General features: G+C 47.6%; 2 protein-coding genes across 4 annotated transcripts; both read left to right on the plus strand.

The window, feature by feature from the left end:
- Nucleotides 1–426: 426 nt before the first annotated feature.
- Nucleotides 427–1,897, plus strand: TMEM139 (transmembrane protein 139). Its single transcript, XM_029234219.1, has 2 exons — nucleotides 427–675; nucleotides 891–1,897. The coding sequence occupies exons 1-2, from the start codon at nucleotides 443–445 to the stop codon at nucleotides 1,282–1,284; spliced, it is 627 nt and encodes a 208-aa protein (XP_029090052.1). The 5' UTR covers nucleotides 427–442; the 3' UTR covers nucleotides 1,285–1,897.
- Nucleotides 1,898–2,766: 869 nt separating this feature from the next.
- Nucleotides 2,767–18,728, plus strand: CASP2 (caspase 2). 3 transcript variants are annotated; one of them, XM_029234473.1, is made up of 11 exons: nucleotides 2,767–2,923; nucleotides 5,935–6,085; nucleotides 6,391–6,558; nucleotides 6,716–6,797; nucleotides 7,390–7,484; nucleotides 7,762–7,938; nucleotides 13,545–13,673; nucleotides 13,823–13,913; nucleotides 16,873–17,022; nucleotides 17,162–17,271; nucleotides 17,432–18,728. In XM_029234473.1, exons 1-11 carry the CDS (start codon nucleotides 2,850–2,852, stop codon nucleotides 17,561–17,563), a joined length of 1,359 nt encoding a protein of 452 aa, XP_029090306.1. In that variant the 5' UTR covers nucleotides 2,767–2,849; the 3' UTR covers nucleotides 17,564–18,728. The 3 variants fall into 3 exon arrangements, with proteins under 3 accessions (XP_029090306.1, XP_029090307.1, XP_029090308.1); XM_029234474.1 differs by lacking the exon at nucleotides 7,762–7,938 and having other exon boundaries at nucleotides 2,810–2,923; XM_029234475.1 differs by lacking the exons at nucleotides 16,873–17,022; nucleotides 17,162–17,271; nucleotides 17,432–18,728 and adding an exon at nucleotides 13,998–14,564 and having other exon boundaries at nucleotides 2,810–2,923.
- The last annotated feature ends 493 nt before the right edge of the window (nucleotides 18,729–19,221 follow it).

The raw sequence follows: 19,221 nt of genomic DNA on the forward strand, positions 1-19,221 counted from the left end.
GGGGCCCGCCTATCACCTGGATTCCAGAGATGCCATGAGTCCTGAGGCCCCAGGCAGGGCCTGCCTAGGACTGGATCCTGGAATGGGTAGAAATACAGAGACGGAAGGGAGACCATAGGGAAGAAGTTAAAAGTAAGGAACGTAGGGCTCTGACATAGTAAACTCACATGAGGGCTGGGAGTCAGAACTTCCGGGCTGGTTCCTGGCTATTCCACACATACTGATACCCTGGGACAACAGTGTGATCCTAGAGAGAATCCCAGAGCTGAAGGGGACCCTGCAGATCACTTCTTTGGGCCACTTATTTGATTTGAGGTAGAAGAAACAAACCCAAACAAAGGTGTCTAATATGCTTACTTTGAAATCTAACCTAGCGGTGATGCCAATTGCTAGTTTAGACACAACAGCTGTGTGTCTTTTTGCAGGAGCCTGGGGAGGGGCCATGGTGCCAAGCCAATTGTGGGGGACTCTGGAGAAGCCGCTTCTCTTCCTGTGTTGCACCTCCTTCCTCCTGGGGCTGGCTTTGCTGGGGATACGGCCGGACATCGCCCCTGTTGCTTATTTCTTTCTCACCTTGGGTGGCTTCTTTTTGTTGGCCTGCCTCCTGGCCTGTGTTTTGGAATGGGGGTCTCGATCAGTGCAGACCGAGAGCCCAGGGGCCTCAAGCAATGCACGGTGAGTTAAGGGGTGGGCAGGATTGGAGGATTACATGTGGACCCATTCTCCCTATGTCCCTCTAGACTTTAGGCGGACAGCCTCTGCTTTCCCCCTGTCACTGGTATCAGGGTCAGGGGCTAGTGGAGGGGTCTTTTGCTGGTAGAAGATAGAAAAGGGAAAAAAGGCTTCTTTCAGGAAGCCACTAATGACCTTATTTCTCCCCCCCCCTTCAGGGACAATGAAGCCTTTGAGGTGCCAACCTACGAAGAGGCCACAGTGTTGGAATCACAGTGCCACCCCCCAGGGGTGGATCAACCACCCTCCTACACCAGTGTTGTAATCCCCCCAGAACTTGAGGTGAGACAGCCTAGCCATCCAGAGGAGCCCAGGAGAGCCAGACTGGACAGGCGAGTGGGCTCAGAGGGGTCTGTGATCTCAGGAAGCCCTGGAAGACCTCCAGTCAGCCTGCGGCTTCGGGGACCACGAGTTGCGTCCACTGTTCCTGATCTGCAGAGCTTGTGGGCGCCCCCCAAATTGGAACCTCTTACTCCACCCCCTGCCTACGATGTCAGCTTTGGTCACCTCGATGATGATGTTTTCTATGGAAACAACTGGACACCCCCCTAAAGGACTTTCCCAGGATATGTCGTCTTTCTGCACCAGACCCACTCATTCATTCGAACAATGCTTCCCAGTGCCTGTTATGTGTCAGGAACTGCGTCTCCACCTGGATGTCACAAATGATGACTTTAACCCAGAGGGGAGTGAGGCTATGGTGAGCCCTTCCCAGTTTTACAGTGGCACATCCCAGGGATGTAGGCGGCACAATTTGAGTCTTCAGGCAATATTCAGTGACCTACCCCATACCTGGTATTTCCAGAGTTAGACTGAGGGTGAGATGAGGAGATTCCAGAGAATCTAGTGAAGGAAGAAAAGAAACAATATCTGAGTGACAGCTCTGTTGCTTCTCTTCCAGGTGCTTTGCCTCTATTAGATCACAAAAATGAGGTATTATTGTCCTCATTTGAAAAACGAGGATCCTAAGGGTCAGAAAAAATTGATAATTTGCACAGGGGCACACTGCTAGTAAATAACACACAAATGTCTTGAATTCTGCTCTTCTGATCCCATAGCCCTTGTGTTTTCAATACAAGGCAACAGAAGCCAGTTCATGCACACATCTCTCAATTTCTGTCTTGGTCAATGGCTGGTGAGGGGTAGAAGACTTCGTGTAGACAGAATGGGGGACCAGCTGTGTCTGCAGACAGGGAGTGCTGAGTGGGACCAGGAGTGTGCCCAGCCTCCTAGAGGAGCAGAGCTGATCAAAACTGTGATGGCCCCTGCTCCAGATGGGAAATTCCTGCCCCGGGGGGCTAGACAGCAGTCCCCAGTGCAGGGTCCCATCCTATCTAGAAGCAGTGGAGTAAACTGCCCCAGGGGTAGGGACATCTGATTCTGAGGATGGGTGGATATGATGGTCAGAAAAGAGAAAACCCGAGGTCCTTGGCGAGGGGTGGTGGAGCATCTAAGGATCCCTCTTGCATCGTCTGTTATGAAGCACTGGAAACACTTGCACTGTCTGCAATAGCTTCAGCCTCACCCCTGCGCCTGACCCCGCTGGGTTTTACCCGAGGACCCCCTGCCCTGCTTCCTCAGATCCAAACAGAACACCAGCTTCTCTAACCATGTGCTGTGCCTGTGATGCAGGTTTGAGCCAACCATCGCTGACCCACGCTCATTCTTTGCGCGGGTATCTGTCTAGCGCCTTCTAGTGCTGTCCTTGTCCTCCTTACCCTGGTCCCAACAGTTAACTTTAATAAAGTGAAAAGTCCGGCCACACCCATCTCCATACAGTTCTTGCGACAGGCGGGTGAGGAGAGGTGGGCGGTTCCGGGGAGGGAGCTGTGATTTCCGCGGGAACCGACGACCAATCGGATGGCCAAGTAGGGCGGGGCGGCTCCTCGCTTCCCCTTCCGCCGAGCGCGCTCGCTCATCCCATTGGACAGCGAGTCCGCCGCGTGGGTTTTGCGCCTGCGCGCGCTCCGGCGACGGCGCGGCCGGCCTCGCGTGGGGGCGGAGCTGGGATAGCAGCGCGCAGGCGCTTTGCGCGCCGGCGGACGGGGGAGGGATGCGGTGGACCAGAGGGCTCGCGGTTTGTTTGGGTTGTGGGCGGTGCGCGCACAGCCCGGGAAATGGCGGCGCCGAGCGCAGCCCCCCGGTCAGCCCTCCAGCAAAAGGGGCTGATGACCGCTGATAGGGGGCGCAGGTGAGTGGGGAGGGTCCCAGGGGTCCGTAGTGGGACCCAGGGAGGGAGACGTGGGTTTCAGGCGTATGGCCCTGGCGCCCCTCCCCTCGGAGCCCCTGGAAACCGCGGTGTCCAAGCTTCCAGCCAAGGGTGGGAGGCCGGCTGAGCCCCCGAGGGGAGCGCGGGCGGGCGAATCTCTTCTGGGCCTCGTCCCTCTCGAGCAAAGACTCCCCAGCCTCCATTCTTCCAATCCCGGAGGCTCTGAACCAGGCGAGCTCTTTCCAGTCCTGTTAAATCTCGGTTTCCCTTAAAAGATTCTTGATTCTTTCTTTCCCTCGGTTCCCTTTTGAGGAACTAAACTCTGTACTCATAAAAACCGATGAGACCTGCAGATCTCGGAATTCTGCCTGATGTGCATTTGTTTCGGATTGAATATATCATAATCCGTATTGCGTTGGGTGTAATGACCAGATTTTCACAGCAGTCAACACAGATTTTGGGGTTTGGGTGTACTCTGAGACAAGGAAGTTCCCGAGGCTCTGAGTGTCTCAGCCTCTGTCCCAGTTAAATCGTATCATGGCAGACATCACCCACGATAACATATTTTAATGCCTCCCGGTCCAGACCCAGGTGGTGAATTGAGGACTTTGGAACCAGAACCTGCAGAAGGACACAGAATCAAGACTTAAGAATCGTCTTTGTGTCCTTTCCTCCACCCGCTCCCCCCTTTCCCGATGTGTCCTAAAGTTCTAGGTGATTGTGGTTACTTTTGGAAAGTCCACCTTTGAGACTCTCCCCGTAGTATGGAATCGTGCAAGGAGCAGGTGTGTGTAGAATGGATACTGCTTCAGATTAAACCTAATAAGTTATTGATTGAAAATTCAAGTCTACAACTTAGAGTTAAGAACGGGGAGTCGATTAGTGAATTGTGTGGATGATATTGAGTAGGGAGAGGCTTTTTGAGGGGGCTTCCTAATGGAATGTCAACATTTAAGGGCAGACCAAAGGTCCTGTGAAGGAAACGGGGACCTAGTAAGCAGAGAGGGAAACTGGAGAGAATGGTGTCATGGAAACCAAGGGAGGAGAAAGTTTTAAGGAGAAAATGCTACTGGTAAATTAAGGGAAAAAAGTCGAGTAAACCCACCCCACCATTGGTGTGTATCCTGAGGAAATACCCAGAATCCAGCTACGATGTTATTTTGCGATTGAACTATTAACACTTATTTTTACCAGAGTTCATACATGTTGTCATTGTTAACTGCTTTGGTATGTTCCAAGGTGATTCTTTTTGTTTTTGTTTTAATTTTTTTATTAATTTATTTTTGGCTGCATTGGGTCTTTGTTGCTGTGCAGGCTTTCTCTAGTTGCGGCGAGCGGGGTCTACTCATCGTTGCGGTGCACGGGCTTCTCGCCGTGGCTTCTCTTTGCGGAGCACGGGCTCTAGGCGTGCGGGCTTCAGTAGTTGTGGCACATGGGCTCAGTAGTTGTGGCTCGCAGGCTCTAGAGCACGGGCTCAGTAGTTGTGGCGCAGGGACTTAGTTGCTCCGCGGCATGTGGGATCTTCCCAGACCGGGGCTCGAACCCGTGTCCCCTGCATTGGCAGGCGGATTCTTAACTACTGCGCCACCAGGGAAACCCCCAGAATGCATTTTAAAATAGGTTTTTTAAGTTATAATCTGAAGCTGGTACCATATTCCTTTCTCACTGCCATCAGGTCTTTACTGTTGTCATGTACTTGGAAACTGTGACTAAGCAGGCTGGCACACCCTGGATTTATATAAATTAGGCACATAGATGTTACACACTGGAAATGGGATTCTTTTATTTTCTTTATAACATCTTTATTGGAGTATAATTGCTTTACAATAGTGTGTTAGTTTCTGCTTTATAACAAAGTGAATCAGCTATACGTATACATATATCCCCATATCTCCTCCCTCTTGTGTCTCCCTCTCACCCGGAAATGGGATTCTTTGAGTTCATCAACAGAAGCTGAACTCTTTCTAAACGCATAGCAAAACTAAGGAATCCTTGAAATGAAGACATCCCTCGTAAACTAAATTCCCAAAATAATTTCGCCTTTACATGCTTTAACTCTTTGAGTGATTTCAGGTTATGTTGATTGTTTTCATCATTGGCATTTATCTACTGTGACTTTCCGTCAGATTTTTTACTTAATTCGGTTCTTATAGGATCCTGGTCATTTCTAGTGTTATTTTGTCACAGGAGCTTACCGTTTTAAAAACCATAGTTGTGGGGTTTCCCTGGTGGCGCAGTGGTTGAGAATCCGCCTGCCAATGCAGGGGACATGGGTTCGAGCCCTGGTCCGGGAAGATCCCACATGCCGCGGAACAGCTAAGCCCGTGTACCACAACTACTGAGCCTGTGCTCTAGAGCCCGCGAGCCACAACTACTGAGCCCGCATGCCACAACTAATGAAGCCCACGTACCTAGAGCCCGTGCTCCGCAACAAGAGAAGCCACCGCAGTGAGAAGCCCGCGCACTGCAGCAAAGAGTAGCCCCCGCTCACCGCAACTAGAGAAATCCCGCACGCAGCAACGAAGACCCAACACAGCCAAAAATAAATAAATAAATAAAATAAATTTATATATATATAAAAAATGGATTATTTTAGACTCATATCACTGTCAGCAGCTTAGATAAATAGTGTGAAATGTTTTCTGGAATACTCCTTAATGAAAATTGGTCGGTCAGATGGAGGAATATTCCTTCTTGTATGTCTACTCATGTGTGTATTATTTTTGTCACGATAGATATTTCCCCTCGTCAGACCATTCATCTCAGAAGATGGTCTCAGTTGAACATCCTCCATAAAGGATTGTATATCATTTCCTTATGATCAGTGTGTTACTGCTTAATACTTCTATGATTTTAAGCACGTTCAATAAAATATGTCTCATTTTAGTTATCGTTAAGTCCTGTTCTTTATCTTTCTCCTACCCACACCTCTTCCGTTCCACTTCTCTGTGCCAGATCTTGTACTTGACAGCTTTACTGTCTTTTATCTGTAGGATACTGGGAGTGTATGGCATGCATCCTGACCATCAGGAAGCTCTAAAAAAGAACCGAGTGGTGCTGGCCAAACAGCTGTTGCTGAGCGAACTGTTAGAACATCTCCTGGAGAAGGACATTATCACCTTGGAAATGAGGGAGCACATTCAGGTATCTGAAGGCAAAAGAGAAAAACCAAGTAAATATATTAGTGGTAGGAAGAGGAACAGAGCATAGTAAAGTGTGAAAAAGATGTAGTGCTTTACTAAGGAAATGAAAATGCTCTTCTACCCTAGAGCATTTAACAGAAAACACATATAATTCCAGAATAATGGGGGAAGGACTTCCCACGTACATATTTTTCTGTAAAAGGAGTTCTTGAGATGGATGATGCTGTTACTAGGAAGCTCATCTGGAGAAACAGAATTACAGCTGGATAAGTAAATGTGATGTCATGTTTTATTCTTGTATTGTAGGCCAAGGTGTGCAGTTTCAGCCAGAATGTGGAACTCCTCAACTTGCTGCCCAAGAGGGGCCCCCAGGCTTTTGATGCCTTCTGTGTGGCCCTGAGGGAGACCAAGCAGGGTCACCTGGAGGACCTGTTGCTCACAACCCTGGCTGGTCTTCAGCACATACTCCCACCGGTATGGAGCCCTAGACACGTGGTGTGTTGGGAAGGGTTGGTTTGGTGGGAAGGGCATTTTTGAGACTGGTGAAGTGGGGAACGGGACTAGATTTCTGTATTATTTGGGCTGGACCAGCTCCCTAAGGCCTGGTACGGGGGGTCCTGCTTTCTTACAGTTGAGCTGCGACTACCACTTGCGTCTCCCTTTCCCGGTGTGTGAGTCCTGCCCCCCCCGCAAGCAGCGCCGCCTGTCCCCAGGTGAGAACTGATGGCGTAAAATGGGTCCCGCAGATCGACTTCCGCTTCCTTGACTGGCGTCTGACTTTGCCCCAGTGTGAAACCTATTTTCGTTCATATTGGAACGGTTTCCTCAGTGAATTTGTTAGGGACCAGCAGGACAGTTCAGATGGGCTCTGGGTTGGGCCTGTTTCTCTTCTTCCGTCATAGATGGTTTTTTAATGGTGACCGGCCCTTGGAGCAACTTGTGCAGGTAGGAAGTCCCTGCGCATAATTGGCCTATCTCCTCTGTAAAGCTTAGTTATTTTACGATGAGGAAAGACTACATCATGGGCCTCTACCCTGCTGATTGAGTAGCCTAGTGAGTAGAACAAGGGTTTTATCATATACCCCATTCAGGCATTCACTGAGTTGAGCGCCTACTACTGTACGCAGGCAAAGTGCAGAGGATCCAGTGATGAGCAAAAGCAGACAGGGTCTCTGCCCCCATAGAGCTTACAGACAAGGGCCGTGAGCCAGACCAGTAATGACGAAAAGGGTGCCTGAAGTTACAGTGGAGCACTAGGATTGCTGTGTAGGTTGTGCGCTAGCTTTTCTGCTCTATATGCCGCAGATACAGTGGAACACTCGCTAGACCATGGAGATGGGCCTCCCGGCCTTCAGGTGAAGTCTTGCACTCCTGAGTTTTATCAAGCGCACTACCAGCTGGTGAGTCTTGCAAAATGGCAAGAGGAAAAGCGTTGGGAAATGAGATAACCTTCCTGGGCATCTGAACTTAGTTTGTGTGTATACATTTCTTTCCTGCCTTTATTAGTCCGAAAGTAATTGCTGATTGAATGTGTTCTGTGGGTATTTCTGTACTTGACCTGGTGGGATTAAGAAGAAGAACGTGATGTCTGTGTTTTCTTGAAATGCCTCGTCTAGTGGGGGAGGCATAGTTTCTGTCCTCAAGAAGCTCACGGTCTAATCGGCCTCCCCTCCCCAGGCCTATAGGTTGCAGTCTCGGCCTCGTGGCCTGGCACTGGTGCTGAGCAACGTGCACTTCACTGGCGAGAAAGACTTGGAATTCCGCTCTGGAGGGGATGTGGACCACAGCACTCTAGTCACCCTCTTCAAGCTCTTGGGCTACAAAGTTCATGTTCTTCTTGACCAGACTGCACAGGTACCCGAGGCAGGACATGCTGACGTGTGCATTAGAGAACGGGACAACACTTGGGGGCCAGAAACGTCCATGCTCCTCTGCCTGCTGGGTTGTGCCTCACTAGAGTTATGTTCTCTCCCTACCTTTAACTTGCTGTGTTCTGCCGCCCATCTTGCAATCTAGTTTTAAAAAAATAAAAGGGCTTCCCTGGTGGCGCAGTGGTTGAGAATCCGCCTGCCAATGCAGGGGACATCCCACATGCAGTGGAGCAACTGAGCCCGTGCGCCACAGGTACTGAGCCTGTGCTCTAGAGCCCACGAGCCACAACTACTGAGCCCGCCTGCCGCAACTACTGAAGCCTGTGTGCCTAGGGCCCATGCTCTGCAACAAGAGAAGCCACTGCAATGAGAAGCCCGGATACCGCAAAGAAGAGTAGCCCCCGCTCGCCGCAACTAGAGAAACCCCGTGCGCAGCAACAAAGACCCAACACAGCCAAAAAATAAATAATAAAAAGAAAACAAAAGAAAAGAGAGAAAGGATTCAGGCCAGCCAGCTGCCTGGGTGTTGACTTCTCAGGGTGGCTGTGCGCTCCCTGAGTAAGAATAGTCCAGGGTCGGGTTCTCACTTTTACATGCTCAGCAACTTGATTCCCAGTCCCTCAGGAGGTGAGATACTGATATGCACCCAACCAACTAAGAAAAGATATTTATAAGTCAGGGTTACACAGGACAGTGACTTCTTGGTTGACGTTGCTGCCTAGGAGTCCAATTCTCAAGATTACGTTGGCAGATAAAATTCTTACAAATGAAAGTTTGCTAGAATTGTCCTGGTAAATACTGTTTTGTGGTCATTTCATGAATTAACCTATTCTTTTTTTTTTCTTTGGGCTGTGTTGGGTCTTTGTTGCTGCGCGCGGGCTTTCTCTAGTTGCAGCGAGCGGGAGCTACTCTTCGTTGCGGTGCGCGGGCTTCTCATTGCGGTGGCTTCTCTTGCTGCAGAGCACGGGCTCTAGGTGCGCGGGATTCGGTAGTTGTGGCTCACGGGCTTAGTTGTTCCACGGCACGTGGGGTCTTCCCAGACCAGGGCTCAAACCCATGTCCCCTGCATTGGCAGGCGGATTCTTAACCACTATGCCACCAGGGAAGTCCCTAACATAACCTATTCTTATCAGTTGTGTGGCCACAAGACAGATCTTAGCGTAGATTACTTCTGAGCTAGGTTCCTGCAGGTCATAAGCATTCTTGTTAGGAGTTAGTCCCCTTCAGCCTCAGTTACCGAGCTGTACCACTGACTTTGTTACCTTTAGGTAGTTCTGTTTTGAAATTGAAAATAGTCCATTGGTAAATTAATACTAATTCTTTATTTTGATTCAGAATAATAGTGCTTTCCTAAACTTGCCTTTGGGAATATCCATGGTAAAATTAAGGTTTCTAGAAGATTCTCTTTGGTCTATTGAGGTAGGGTGGTCAGCATTGTCTGTGGTCTTCATTTCTATTTCTCAGCTGTCTTGCTTCTGTGAGAATAATTGTGTATTTGCTAAATTTGGGGTAAGGCCAGATTCATTGGTAGGGACCTGAATGTTGTTCTTTACATGCTATTACCAGCTTCCCAATAATAGCTCAGGCAAAGAAGTAAACCCACCCTTGCTTCAAAGCCATGGCTGGAACAGCTCCTTTCTACATCAAGTATTCACGTAGGTTATATGCTTTCCTGAGAGATCTGCTGGGCATGAAGGGAATAAAGGTGGGACAACAGCTGTAATTCTTACAGAGGGAATCCTATTAGAAGGTCACTTAACAAAATGAATGCGATTTACATTTCTTTACAGCTTTTGGTCTAGTCCTTTTTTTTTTTACTAGGAATTTATTATGTCACGGTTTTCCAAATTTTTTGTAGTTGGTAAGGGATTTTATGTGCTTGATAGTTAAAGATACATCACTAAGCACCAGGTCAGCTGTGTACTACTGATTCTTATCTTAGAGACGGTAACTTTGATGGGCCTATGGGCCCATTTCACAAATGCCATTCCCTGATGCAGATTCCAGGACCTGTTGGATTCTGATTCTCTGGTTACGTTGTTCTATAACTTGAATTGCAGTGGAGTTCAATTTTGAGCACCTTATAACGGGGGGCAACTATGTTAGCTGCCAGAGATTTTTTTTAATGTGGACCTTGAGTTCAAGGGACCTCAGTTAGATGAGGGAGTCTTGACATCAGTTTAAAAAAAAAAAAGAGGCACATCCCCTTATTTCCTAAGGACAACAAAAGACTAGAGACAGTGTCTTCTACAGTAGTTAAGAGGAAGAAACCATCACCTGGGTAGATGTGGTCAGAAGGATAAGTGGAGGATGTAAGACTTAAGCTGCCCATGAAGGATGGAAGCTACTGAGGCAAGAAAGGAGGAGTGAAGGGGTCCTACACAGGGAGAACAGCATACAGATTAGAAATGTGTGTGTTAGGGACCTTGTGGGTGAACCAAAGGTCTAGGGCACAGGAGTTCCAACAACGAGATTGGAGAAAAAGGGACCAGAATGCACAGGGCCTTGAATGTCTTCCCGAAGGAATTGGACTTCCTTGTGTTGACATTAGCACATCGTTAGTGGTTTTTGAATAGAAAGGTGACGCATTCACAATGATGATTCAGGAAGATTAATATGACAGTAATGAATGAGGTAGAGACCAGTGGCAGGGAATACAGTTTGGGGTTAATATAATGTCAGTATGAGATGGTGGGGGCCTGGACGGGATAGTGGACCAAAAGGAAAAGAATATATGTGAAAAATAGTATAATGGCATGATTGTACTGTCATTGCTTTGTGATTAAATAACTACCTATGGAAGAAGATGGAGAACGTAAGGAATTGAGGGCCTCAGAGGAAGTCAGGGCCAAAGATGTAAATTTGGGAACTACTTGTGTAGGAAAAAGACTTCAAGTAATGAGAGATTATGATCTTTGAGAAAAAGCAAAAGGGCTAGGACTGAACCTTCGGGATATCACCCTCCATGTATGCTAGTCCTCAGCTCTGGAGATTCAGAAACAGGAAGAGGACATTGCAGGATCAATTTCTGACAGTGGCCAATTGAACTTTCAGATGCAGTTAAAACCAGGTAGCGACAGTGGGTGTGATAATTTGGTGCGCTAGGCATCTGTACACGATACTATCTTTCTGATAGAACATCTCAAGGGGCTCAATTCTTTTTTTTTTTTTTTTAAACTTTTTGGCCATGCCACAAGGCATGCAGGATCTTAGTTCCCCGACCAGGGATTGAACCTGTGCTCCCTGCAGTGGAAGCGTTGAGTCTTATCCACTGGACCTTAGGGGAAGTCCCTCAAGTCTTTTATATAATTATTTGGTGAGCAAAGAGACAAAACCAAGAAAATTTAGATCCTCTTTTTCTCCCCATATTATTCCTTTTTGCTTTAGAGATAATTCCATTGAAAAATTGGAGACAGTGTAGTCTCAGAGAACCATTTTGCCTGACAGTGCTGGAGAGCACGCTATTATCCTCACCGCTCATGTAGGTGTTCAGTGCTTTTGTTCATCATCAGAGTCTTTTCTTCTTGCATCTACCTCATGAGTTTTACTAGTTCTAGAATTACAGTTTATTGTATATTAGGAAATGAGATACACTTTAAAGTGGCAGGTTTCCTTTCACCATGTCGTGGTATTGGTTTGTAACTTGCATTTGGTCACATACGGATTTGAGGGTATAGGGGCAAGCTATGGGTCATCTCTGGAAAATACAGCTGCCAGTAAAATTTGGGGTATCATTTCAGGGAGTTCACAGGTTATTCTTCTGTGTCCCCCAGTCAAAAACACTTGGAAGTGCTAAGAGCCCTGCTATTTATAGAAGTTCTGTAAGTTTATCAGAAATAGATCTAGAGATCCTATTTTAAGCTACGCTACTTTCGGAAAAATTTCCCCAAATGACTAACCCCCATTGATTGAATGGTTTAATCTTATTAAATTCAGTTACAAAGCCCATGTGTTCTTAACTTTGGGCTTTGTTGTCTTTTATTTACTGACCTAGTAATCTCACTTAAGTGCAAAATGCTCCTGAGTGCCTAACCTGTATATTTATTCCCTCCTTGGAGCAAAATGAACTTCACCTATTACATGTTAAATTCTGTTACAGTCAACTCCAGAGGGGCAGTAGGCTCTTGAGATGATATATTCTTAAAATGAATGAATTTTGGATATCTTTTATTACCTTAAGATCTCCAGTATTATGGTTGGGTTCTCTTTGCTCAGAAAATACACATGCTCTTTCAGCACATCCAGTTTCTCCATTCCCAGTGAAATTGCAGACTTTCAAGTCTCTTATTAAGTCTCAATTATGTGCAAACAGAACTGTTCCAAACAGATAAGCAGTTGTCAAACGTTAGCACATCAGAATTACCTGGAGGGCTTGTGAAAACACAGTTTGCTGGGGGCCAAGACTCTGCAGTTCTTACAGGTTCCCCGGTGATGCCGATGCTGCTGTTTTAGGGGCCGCACTTGGAGAACCACCGCAATGTATTACACAAGTGTGTGTTTTACTGGGGGCTGTGTATGGACTGTTAGATATATGTGCACTGTAACTGTTCTGCCTAGATAAAATATTCTTCATTATATTTTGATCAAGTTCATAGTAAAATGAGCCTGTTTTCTCTCTGCTCCTCTCAGAGACAGTCCAGACATCTTGAGTTGTAGAGGGAGACATAGGTTTAAAAGTTGGTATCATATTATTGTACTGTTAGGTATAATGCTTCAGTTAGAGTGTTATTCATATATGGCAGTCTAGTGCAAGATCAAAAAGATTCTTAAGTTAGACTACATGGTTTCTTTGAAAAAATAATATTGTTACCCTTCATTAGACAAGCACATTGTAATGGCAGATCTTTGCAGTATGTGCCAGACATAGTGATAAGTCCTTTCTATGCCATATCTCATTTAATCTTTACAAACTTGGAGGAAATGTACGCTTAATTGTCTTACAAAATGGGTACTAGAGGCTTGAGGGGCTAAATAACTTGTTCTAATTTATGAACCTAGGGATCCAGCTGAGGTCTCTCTGATCCCTTGGCCCGTATATGTAGTTATGACCCTGTACAGAATCCTCCATAGAGTGTGTTCTTCCATGGACAAAGCGTTTTATACAGACATCATCACTGTCTCTGGGAACTTGAATTCTCAGACAGACAACAGCAAAGGAGTACTGCTGTTCTCTACTCTCACGATCCTGTGAGCCCTCTGTCACACAGCAGTTCTTGTAGCTGTTACAGTTTACCCGGCGGTCCCCCTTGTGCCATTTATATACAAGGGCATATGCTCTGAAGAAGGATCAGGTTGATGATTGGAGAATGGATAAAGTTAGCTAGCTCGTGCATGATTAGCTTCATTAATAACTTGCTTTAATCCAGGAGTTCTTAACATACCTCAGTGAGCCTGTGAATTGTAAAATTATATTCAGAATTTTGTCTGAAGTCATGCAGTTTTCTGGTGCATCTCTGACTTCACTTACCATTGACCACAGGAATGTAGGGAACACACTGTACCTTCTAATAGCTTAGGGTTTCAGACACTGAAGAAAAGCTTACATTGGTGCTGACTAGTGAACAATGCTGAAAGATGTCTTTCTTCTAGGAAATGCAAGAGAAGCTCCGGGATTTTGCCCAGCTACCCGCTCACCGTGTCATGGACTCCTGCATAGTGGCGCTCCTCTCCCACGGCATGGAGGGCGGTGTCTATGGCGTGGACGGCACGCTGCTTCAGGTGCGTGCCGTCCCGTGGCCGCAGCTCTGCAAGCTGGGCCGCTTCACCTCCCGCCTGCCCCTCTCTCCAGTGATGGCTGCTGTTGCGTGTAGGACTCAGGAGGTCCCACTGACCACCAACCTCCCTTCTCCCTTGTTTGTTTCTGGCAGCTACAAGAGGTTTTCCGGCTGTTTGACAATGCCAACTGCCCGAGCCTACAGAACAAACCGAAAATGTTCTTCATCCAGGCCTGCCGTGGAGGTGAGTGCCCTGGCAGACCAGCACCTGGGTGTGGCTCCTGGGCAGCCTCCCACCAGCTCTCACTTTCCTGTTTGCTCCTCTCAGGTGCTATCGGATCCCTTGGGCACCTCCTTCTGTTCACTGCTGCCACCGCCTCTCTTGCTCTGTAAGTGTCTCCCAATGCATGGGGTGTGCTGGGACTTGGGCAGCCCCTGGCTCTCAGGTTGGTCAGCCCTGTGCACCTGCCACATCCTGTCCTGCAGACGCTCTCTGCCAGTGTCTTCGCCTTCTTTCCTGAGGACGCTTCCTTCTTTCTGTGCTTATTAACGCTGATGTGCTTTTTTGGTTACTCATTCCAGTTAAGGATTTTCCGGCTGTCTCTGCTTCCTAGCCCTCTCACTTTATCCTCTTCCTCTTTTTTTTCTCCACCTCTCCTCCGCCTTTCCACCTTCTCCTTTTACTTCTCGTCTCAGCTACACTGCGTTCTCGTCTCCTCCCTTCTCTGTGTCACTCACGTGTCACGCAGGAAAGCAGTGCAGAAGCCCCGTGTCAGCCTCTGGCTCGTGCTCTTCCGTGAGCTGCTGCCGTCCCTCTTCTTTCTTGCACGCAGTCCCTTTTACCCCTTGAAGAGCCAGGACTCCCCGACTAGGCTCAGGAGACATGGAGGCCTGCCTCTCATCTTGGAGGAAAACAGTAATAACTAAAAGCTCTAAATGTGGAGTCAAATTCTGCCTCTACCACTGGCTAGTTATGTCAGGTTAGAGAAGTTGCTCGATGTCCCTGCACCTGAGTTTCCTCAGTATAAAATGTAGATAATCATCAGACCTACTTCATAAGGTCAGGCTGTTGTGATGCTTAAGTGAAATGGTTCGTATGAAGGACTTACTTAGCACAGTACCTGGCCCATAGGAAATCCGCGGAAAGTACCAGCTCTGACTGTTAGGACGTGATCCGTGCCCCTAAGGGGCTTGTAGTTTGATTTAAAGGTCACTTTGTCCAAGCATTCAAATAATACATTTTTTACATGGGTGTGGAGTAACAGATAGATCCTTTCAGGGAAAAGGGGGGAATGCAATGACAAGCATACCAAGATTAAAAAGATATCCCCGTCCCCCACCCAAAAAAAAGGTGTGCTGAGCCAGAAGTATGCCTGAATCTAATTTAAAAACGGCGCATCTGCATCAGGCATATGTAATGGGCTGTGGCTGACCACGTGATCACATACCTTTAGCTACAGCCCAGATTTTGGACTTTGGACTTTGACAGATAATAGTACAGAGCTATTGGGAGCTTAAGTAAGAAATAATGCGATAAATTTTTTTTTTCAGGACGATTACCATGGCAGGGAAAAGTGCTAAGAAAAGAGTATGTGCAGGCAGGAACTTACTTTTTTATGCACCTGCTGTATCCCCAGGCTCAGAGCACTACCTGATATGTAGTAGCTCTTCATAAATATTGAATGAATGGATGGAAATTAATCTGCCTAAAAAGCGTAGCAATAATATAAAAAACATATATGGGGATACTGTGAAAAAAACATTTATTGATTAATAGATCTGAGACACAAAGACAAGGGAGGAGGCTCCTTTCTCTTGAGGGACACATTCAGCTTGGCCTATTTCCTTTAGGAGATGTCACTAGCAAAGTAAAAGGAAATAAACATGTTCATGATCATTTTCTCCTCCTACGTTCAGAGATTATATACAAATACTAGACCTGGATAGGGAAGAATTGCTCTCTTCTGGGCTAACGTGAATCTTCTCTCTACAATTAAATCCTTCAAGGCATGACCAGTAGCCAGCTCTTCCTTTGAAAGCCTGAGCTCAACTGTCTTCCGCTCTATTCAGTTAACATAATTGATGCCTGTTAGAAGGACCGCCCCACCCCGGATGACTGGCTCCTAAACTGGAGTGTAAGCTCCAGAAGGGCAGGGACTTTTTCTTCACTATATCCATAGGGCCTCAAACAAAAACAGTGCCTGGCATATGGAAGTTGCTCAGTAAATTTTTATTGGATCAGTGAATCTTGGTCATTTTCTGCACAGACCTTCAAGCCTCACTCCCATTTCAGGCTGTCTTGGGGGTCCTATGGAGAGGGAGGTGTAAGAAAGCATACTTACTCCTTCACCTTCGGCGTGACGGCCGTGTGTCCTGTGTCTCTCCTACCGCCCCCACGACAACAGCATCAGAAAGAGAACATGTCTTGGGGTAGATAAGGCCTAGGTCAGGAGGTTGGATGTGTGCTCAGGGTATGTTGAGAATCTGTATATTGAATAATAGTGTTCTTTTTACATTGTGTAGGAGAAATAGTCAAATTATCCCAATTTTAAGTTTCTTTAAATTTCTCTTAAATTTTGCATGCCAGCTACAATTTGGCTTATGAAATTAATAATAAGTGATTTTAAAATACCCAAAACACCCTGAAAACAGCTGATCATGCTTAGTTTTATAATTTGTTTATTGATAGATAGATTTGAGGTTGTAGTTTTCATATGGCATAAGTGTAGTAATCATATTTTTGGTTTCTTGTTTTTTTTACATAATAAAACTAAATATATCAATATTTTATTGTGTATTGCAATAAGGAGCGCTTTGACTTCCAGGAATATTGACAATTGAACAAGTGAATCATGGACACAGATGGCTTTTCATTCTGTTTACGAGGAGTATTTGATTCAGCACTTGCCCTGTCTTACACAGCGCGGACAGAGCTCGGACTGTGTATATGTGCATGTGCTTGGGCACGGTGTCCAGCCTGTCATGGGCACCCTCTGTGTGATCGGTGTACTCTGGCAGAGGAATGGGAGTAATGGTGTTCGTTTGTTTGTTTGTTTGTTTGTTTTTTAATTCATCAGCCACAGGTTGGAGGTAACAGCTGGAAATGGTTCTTCCCAGTCAAGGTTGCAGGGAACTCGGGCTTGCCTGTGACAGGCCCAAGAGAGGAAATAACATCTCTGTCCACTCCGTCTGCCTTTGTACAGATGAAACGGATCGTGGGGTCGACCAGCAAGACGGGAAGAACCATGAGCGATCCCCCGAGTGCGAGGAGAGCGATGCCAGTAAAGAGGAGGGGCTGAAGATGCGACTCCCCACTCGCTCGGACATGATTTGTGGCTATGCCTGCCTCAGAGGTATCGTGAGTTCCAAAGGAGAGATCCAAAAGGTGGCGTCTCTCTCTGACTGCGGAGGGAGCGGGTGTCGGCGGGTCCGTCCAGCTGTGTGAGGGTGCCCGGGACCTTCCCTGTGTGCTCACTGCTGTCCTGGTTGCAGGGACCGCTGCCATGCGCAACACCAAGCGGGGCTCCTGGTACGTGGAGGCCCTCACTCAGGTGTTCTGTGAGAGGGCCTGTGACAAGCATGTGGCCGACATGCTCGTGGAGGTAAGCCGGCTCAGTGGCGCCAGGAACCTTCTACGTCCCCGCGCTGTTCTACCTTCCTCCGCCCTTGCCCTGTTTTTCACAGTCTCCCTACCCTTCCTCTTCTGGGATCATGGAAACACCTGATTCTCAAGCCGTGGGCCCTGGGTTTCTGCCTTTGCAGGTGAACGCGCTCATCAAGGAGCGTGAAGGCTACGCCCCGGGCACGGAGTTCCACCGATGCAAGGAGATGTCCGAGTACTGTAGCACTCTGTGCCACCACCTCTATCTCTTCCCGGGACACCCTCCCACGTGATGCCGCCTCCCATCACCTGTGCCACAGGGAGGCCGCTGGACCACGGGAGGTGTGATAGAGCCTCCTGTCTCCAGGACGCACGGTTTCTGTCCATCCCCCTCAGGGATTGGGAATATCCCAGGCTCATTTCACACGCCCATCGTCTCCATCTTTGACCTCGGACTACAGGCCGGCTACTCCCATGGGAGGCTCTCTCCCTGTGGAACCAGCTCCGGCTGGACTTGTTGCCTGGAGCGTTTGGCCTCAGTTGAGGGACCTGGCAAGTGATGTTACGAACATAGTGTCTCGATGGGGAGAGGGCATGTGGGTTTCCTCCATGTTTGTGTTCAGTTTCTGCCCCCAGGGCTCTTGTAGGAAGCGTTTGGTGATTGCTTTTATTACTTTAGTTGAGATGTCTCAGAGGTCATCTCCCATCTTTTCTGTCACATCTCCGCCCCATTTGTCTCAGAGTGAGAGTTTGGAAGGTGTCCTGGTTTAACATAGACCTTTTTCATTTGGTTTCAAAAGGCCGAGCAGGACAGGAGTCACTCTGCTGCTGTGGGTGGGCCCGTACCTGTGCATTCATTCCCTTCGGTTCCAGAATGTCACCCCCCGGAAGGACTGCCTTCTCAACTCCGCTCTCGGCTCCTTGGGGCTCAGGGAATCCAGCGTTCAGCAGAGGTTAGGGTTTGGTTGCCTTGTATCTGTTGCCTGTTGATCTTTGCCCATGGAAGTTTCAAAGATCTTCTCATTGGCTGTCCTTTCTCCGTGCTTTGTACCTGAACTGAGCCCTGCAGGGAGTGTCAGCAGAGGCAGATAAGAGCGGCATGCTTGCTCGTACTCTGTAACCTGTCACCTTACCCTCGTTTTTCTTCCTATGAAGTGTCCCCTCTATAAAAGCTTCCTAGTTATCTCCCTGCTTCCTGTTTCTCCCCTCTTCCCCTTCGTCTCATCCTGTTTACTGCTGCCACCAGCTCTAAAATACTGCTTAATTGGATCATTTGGCTGCTCAAGGATGCGATGTATAGTACCTTGTTCCGTCTTTCTGCTTCAGTATTAAATCCCCTCTTGATTTTATGTGGCCTATTTCCCCTTCCTGTTATGACTTTCCATTTCAGGGAGACCACTGCTATATATGTTATTTGTTCACCCTAGAAGCCATCTTTATCTGTGCTTTTATGAAACTTCCCTATTCTTTTTTTTTTTTTTTTTTTTTTTTTTTTGCGGTATGTGGGCCTCTCACTGTTGTGGCCTCTCCCGTTGCGGAGCACAGGCTCTGGACGCGCAGGCTCAGCGGCCATGGCTCACGGGCCTAGCCGCTCCGCGGCATGTGGGATCTTCCCGGACCGGGGCACGAACCCGTGTCCCCTGCATCGGCAGGCGGACTCTCAACCACTGCGCCACCAGGGAAGCCCATTGGTTTGGGTTTTTAAGTATAAATCTGATTCTGTTACTCCCCTGCTTGGAACCCTCTAGTTTCCTATCACACCTCAAATAAAATCCAGACTCTTTACCTTGGCCTGCAGGGCCTCACTAAGTGCTGATTTCCCCGTAACCCACTGCTGTCCTCAGTTTCTCAGACATTCTGAGGCCTTTCCTGCCCGAGGCCATCAGACACTCCTGGGTCCACTGAGTCCACTCTTGTCTCTGGTGGCTTCTTTCTTTATCCTTCAAGTCTG

The sequence above is a fragment of the Monodon monoceros genome, unplaced genomic scaffold, assembly GCF_005190385.1.
Source record: "Monodon monoceros isolate NGI ecotype Baffin Bay Population unplaced genomic scaffold, NGI_Narwhal_1 Super_Scaffold_2, whole genome shotgun sequence".
Lineage (NCBI taxonomy): Eukaryota > Metazoa > Chordata > Mammalia > Artiodactyla > Monodontidae > Monodon > Monodon monoceros.

What these genes read in the sequence shown, in the direction of transcription:
- TMEM139 (XM_029234219.1), top strand. Translation starts at nt 443, where the DNA reads ATGGTGCCAAGCCAATTGTGGGGGACTCTGGAGAAGCCGCTTCTCTTC. An exon ending in GGGGCCTCAAGCAATGCACG is followed by an intron (nt 676 to 890) that starts GTGAGTTAAGGG and finishes CCCCCCCTTCAG; the next exon opens with GGACAATGAAGCCTTTGAGG.
- CASP2 (XM_029234473.1), top strand. Translation starts at nt 2,850, where the DNA reads ATGGCGGCGCCGAGCGCAGCCCCCCGGTCAGCCCTCCAGCAAAAGGGG. An exon ending in GCAGCGCCGCCTGTCCCCAG is followed by an intron (nt 6,798 to 7,389) that starts GTGAGAACTGAT and finishes TATATGCCGCAG; the next exon opens with ATACAGTGGAACACTCGCTA. An exon ending in TGGACGGCACGCTGCTTCAG is followed by an intron (nt 13,674 to 13,822) that starts GTGCGTGCCGTC and finishes TGTTTCTGGCAG; the next exon opens with CTACAAGAGGTTTTCCGGCT.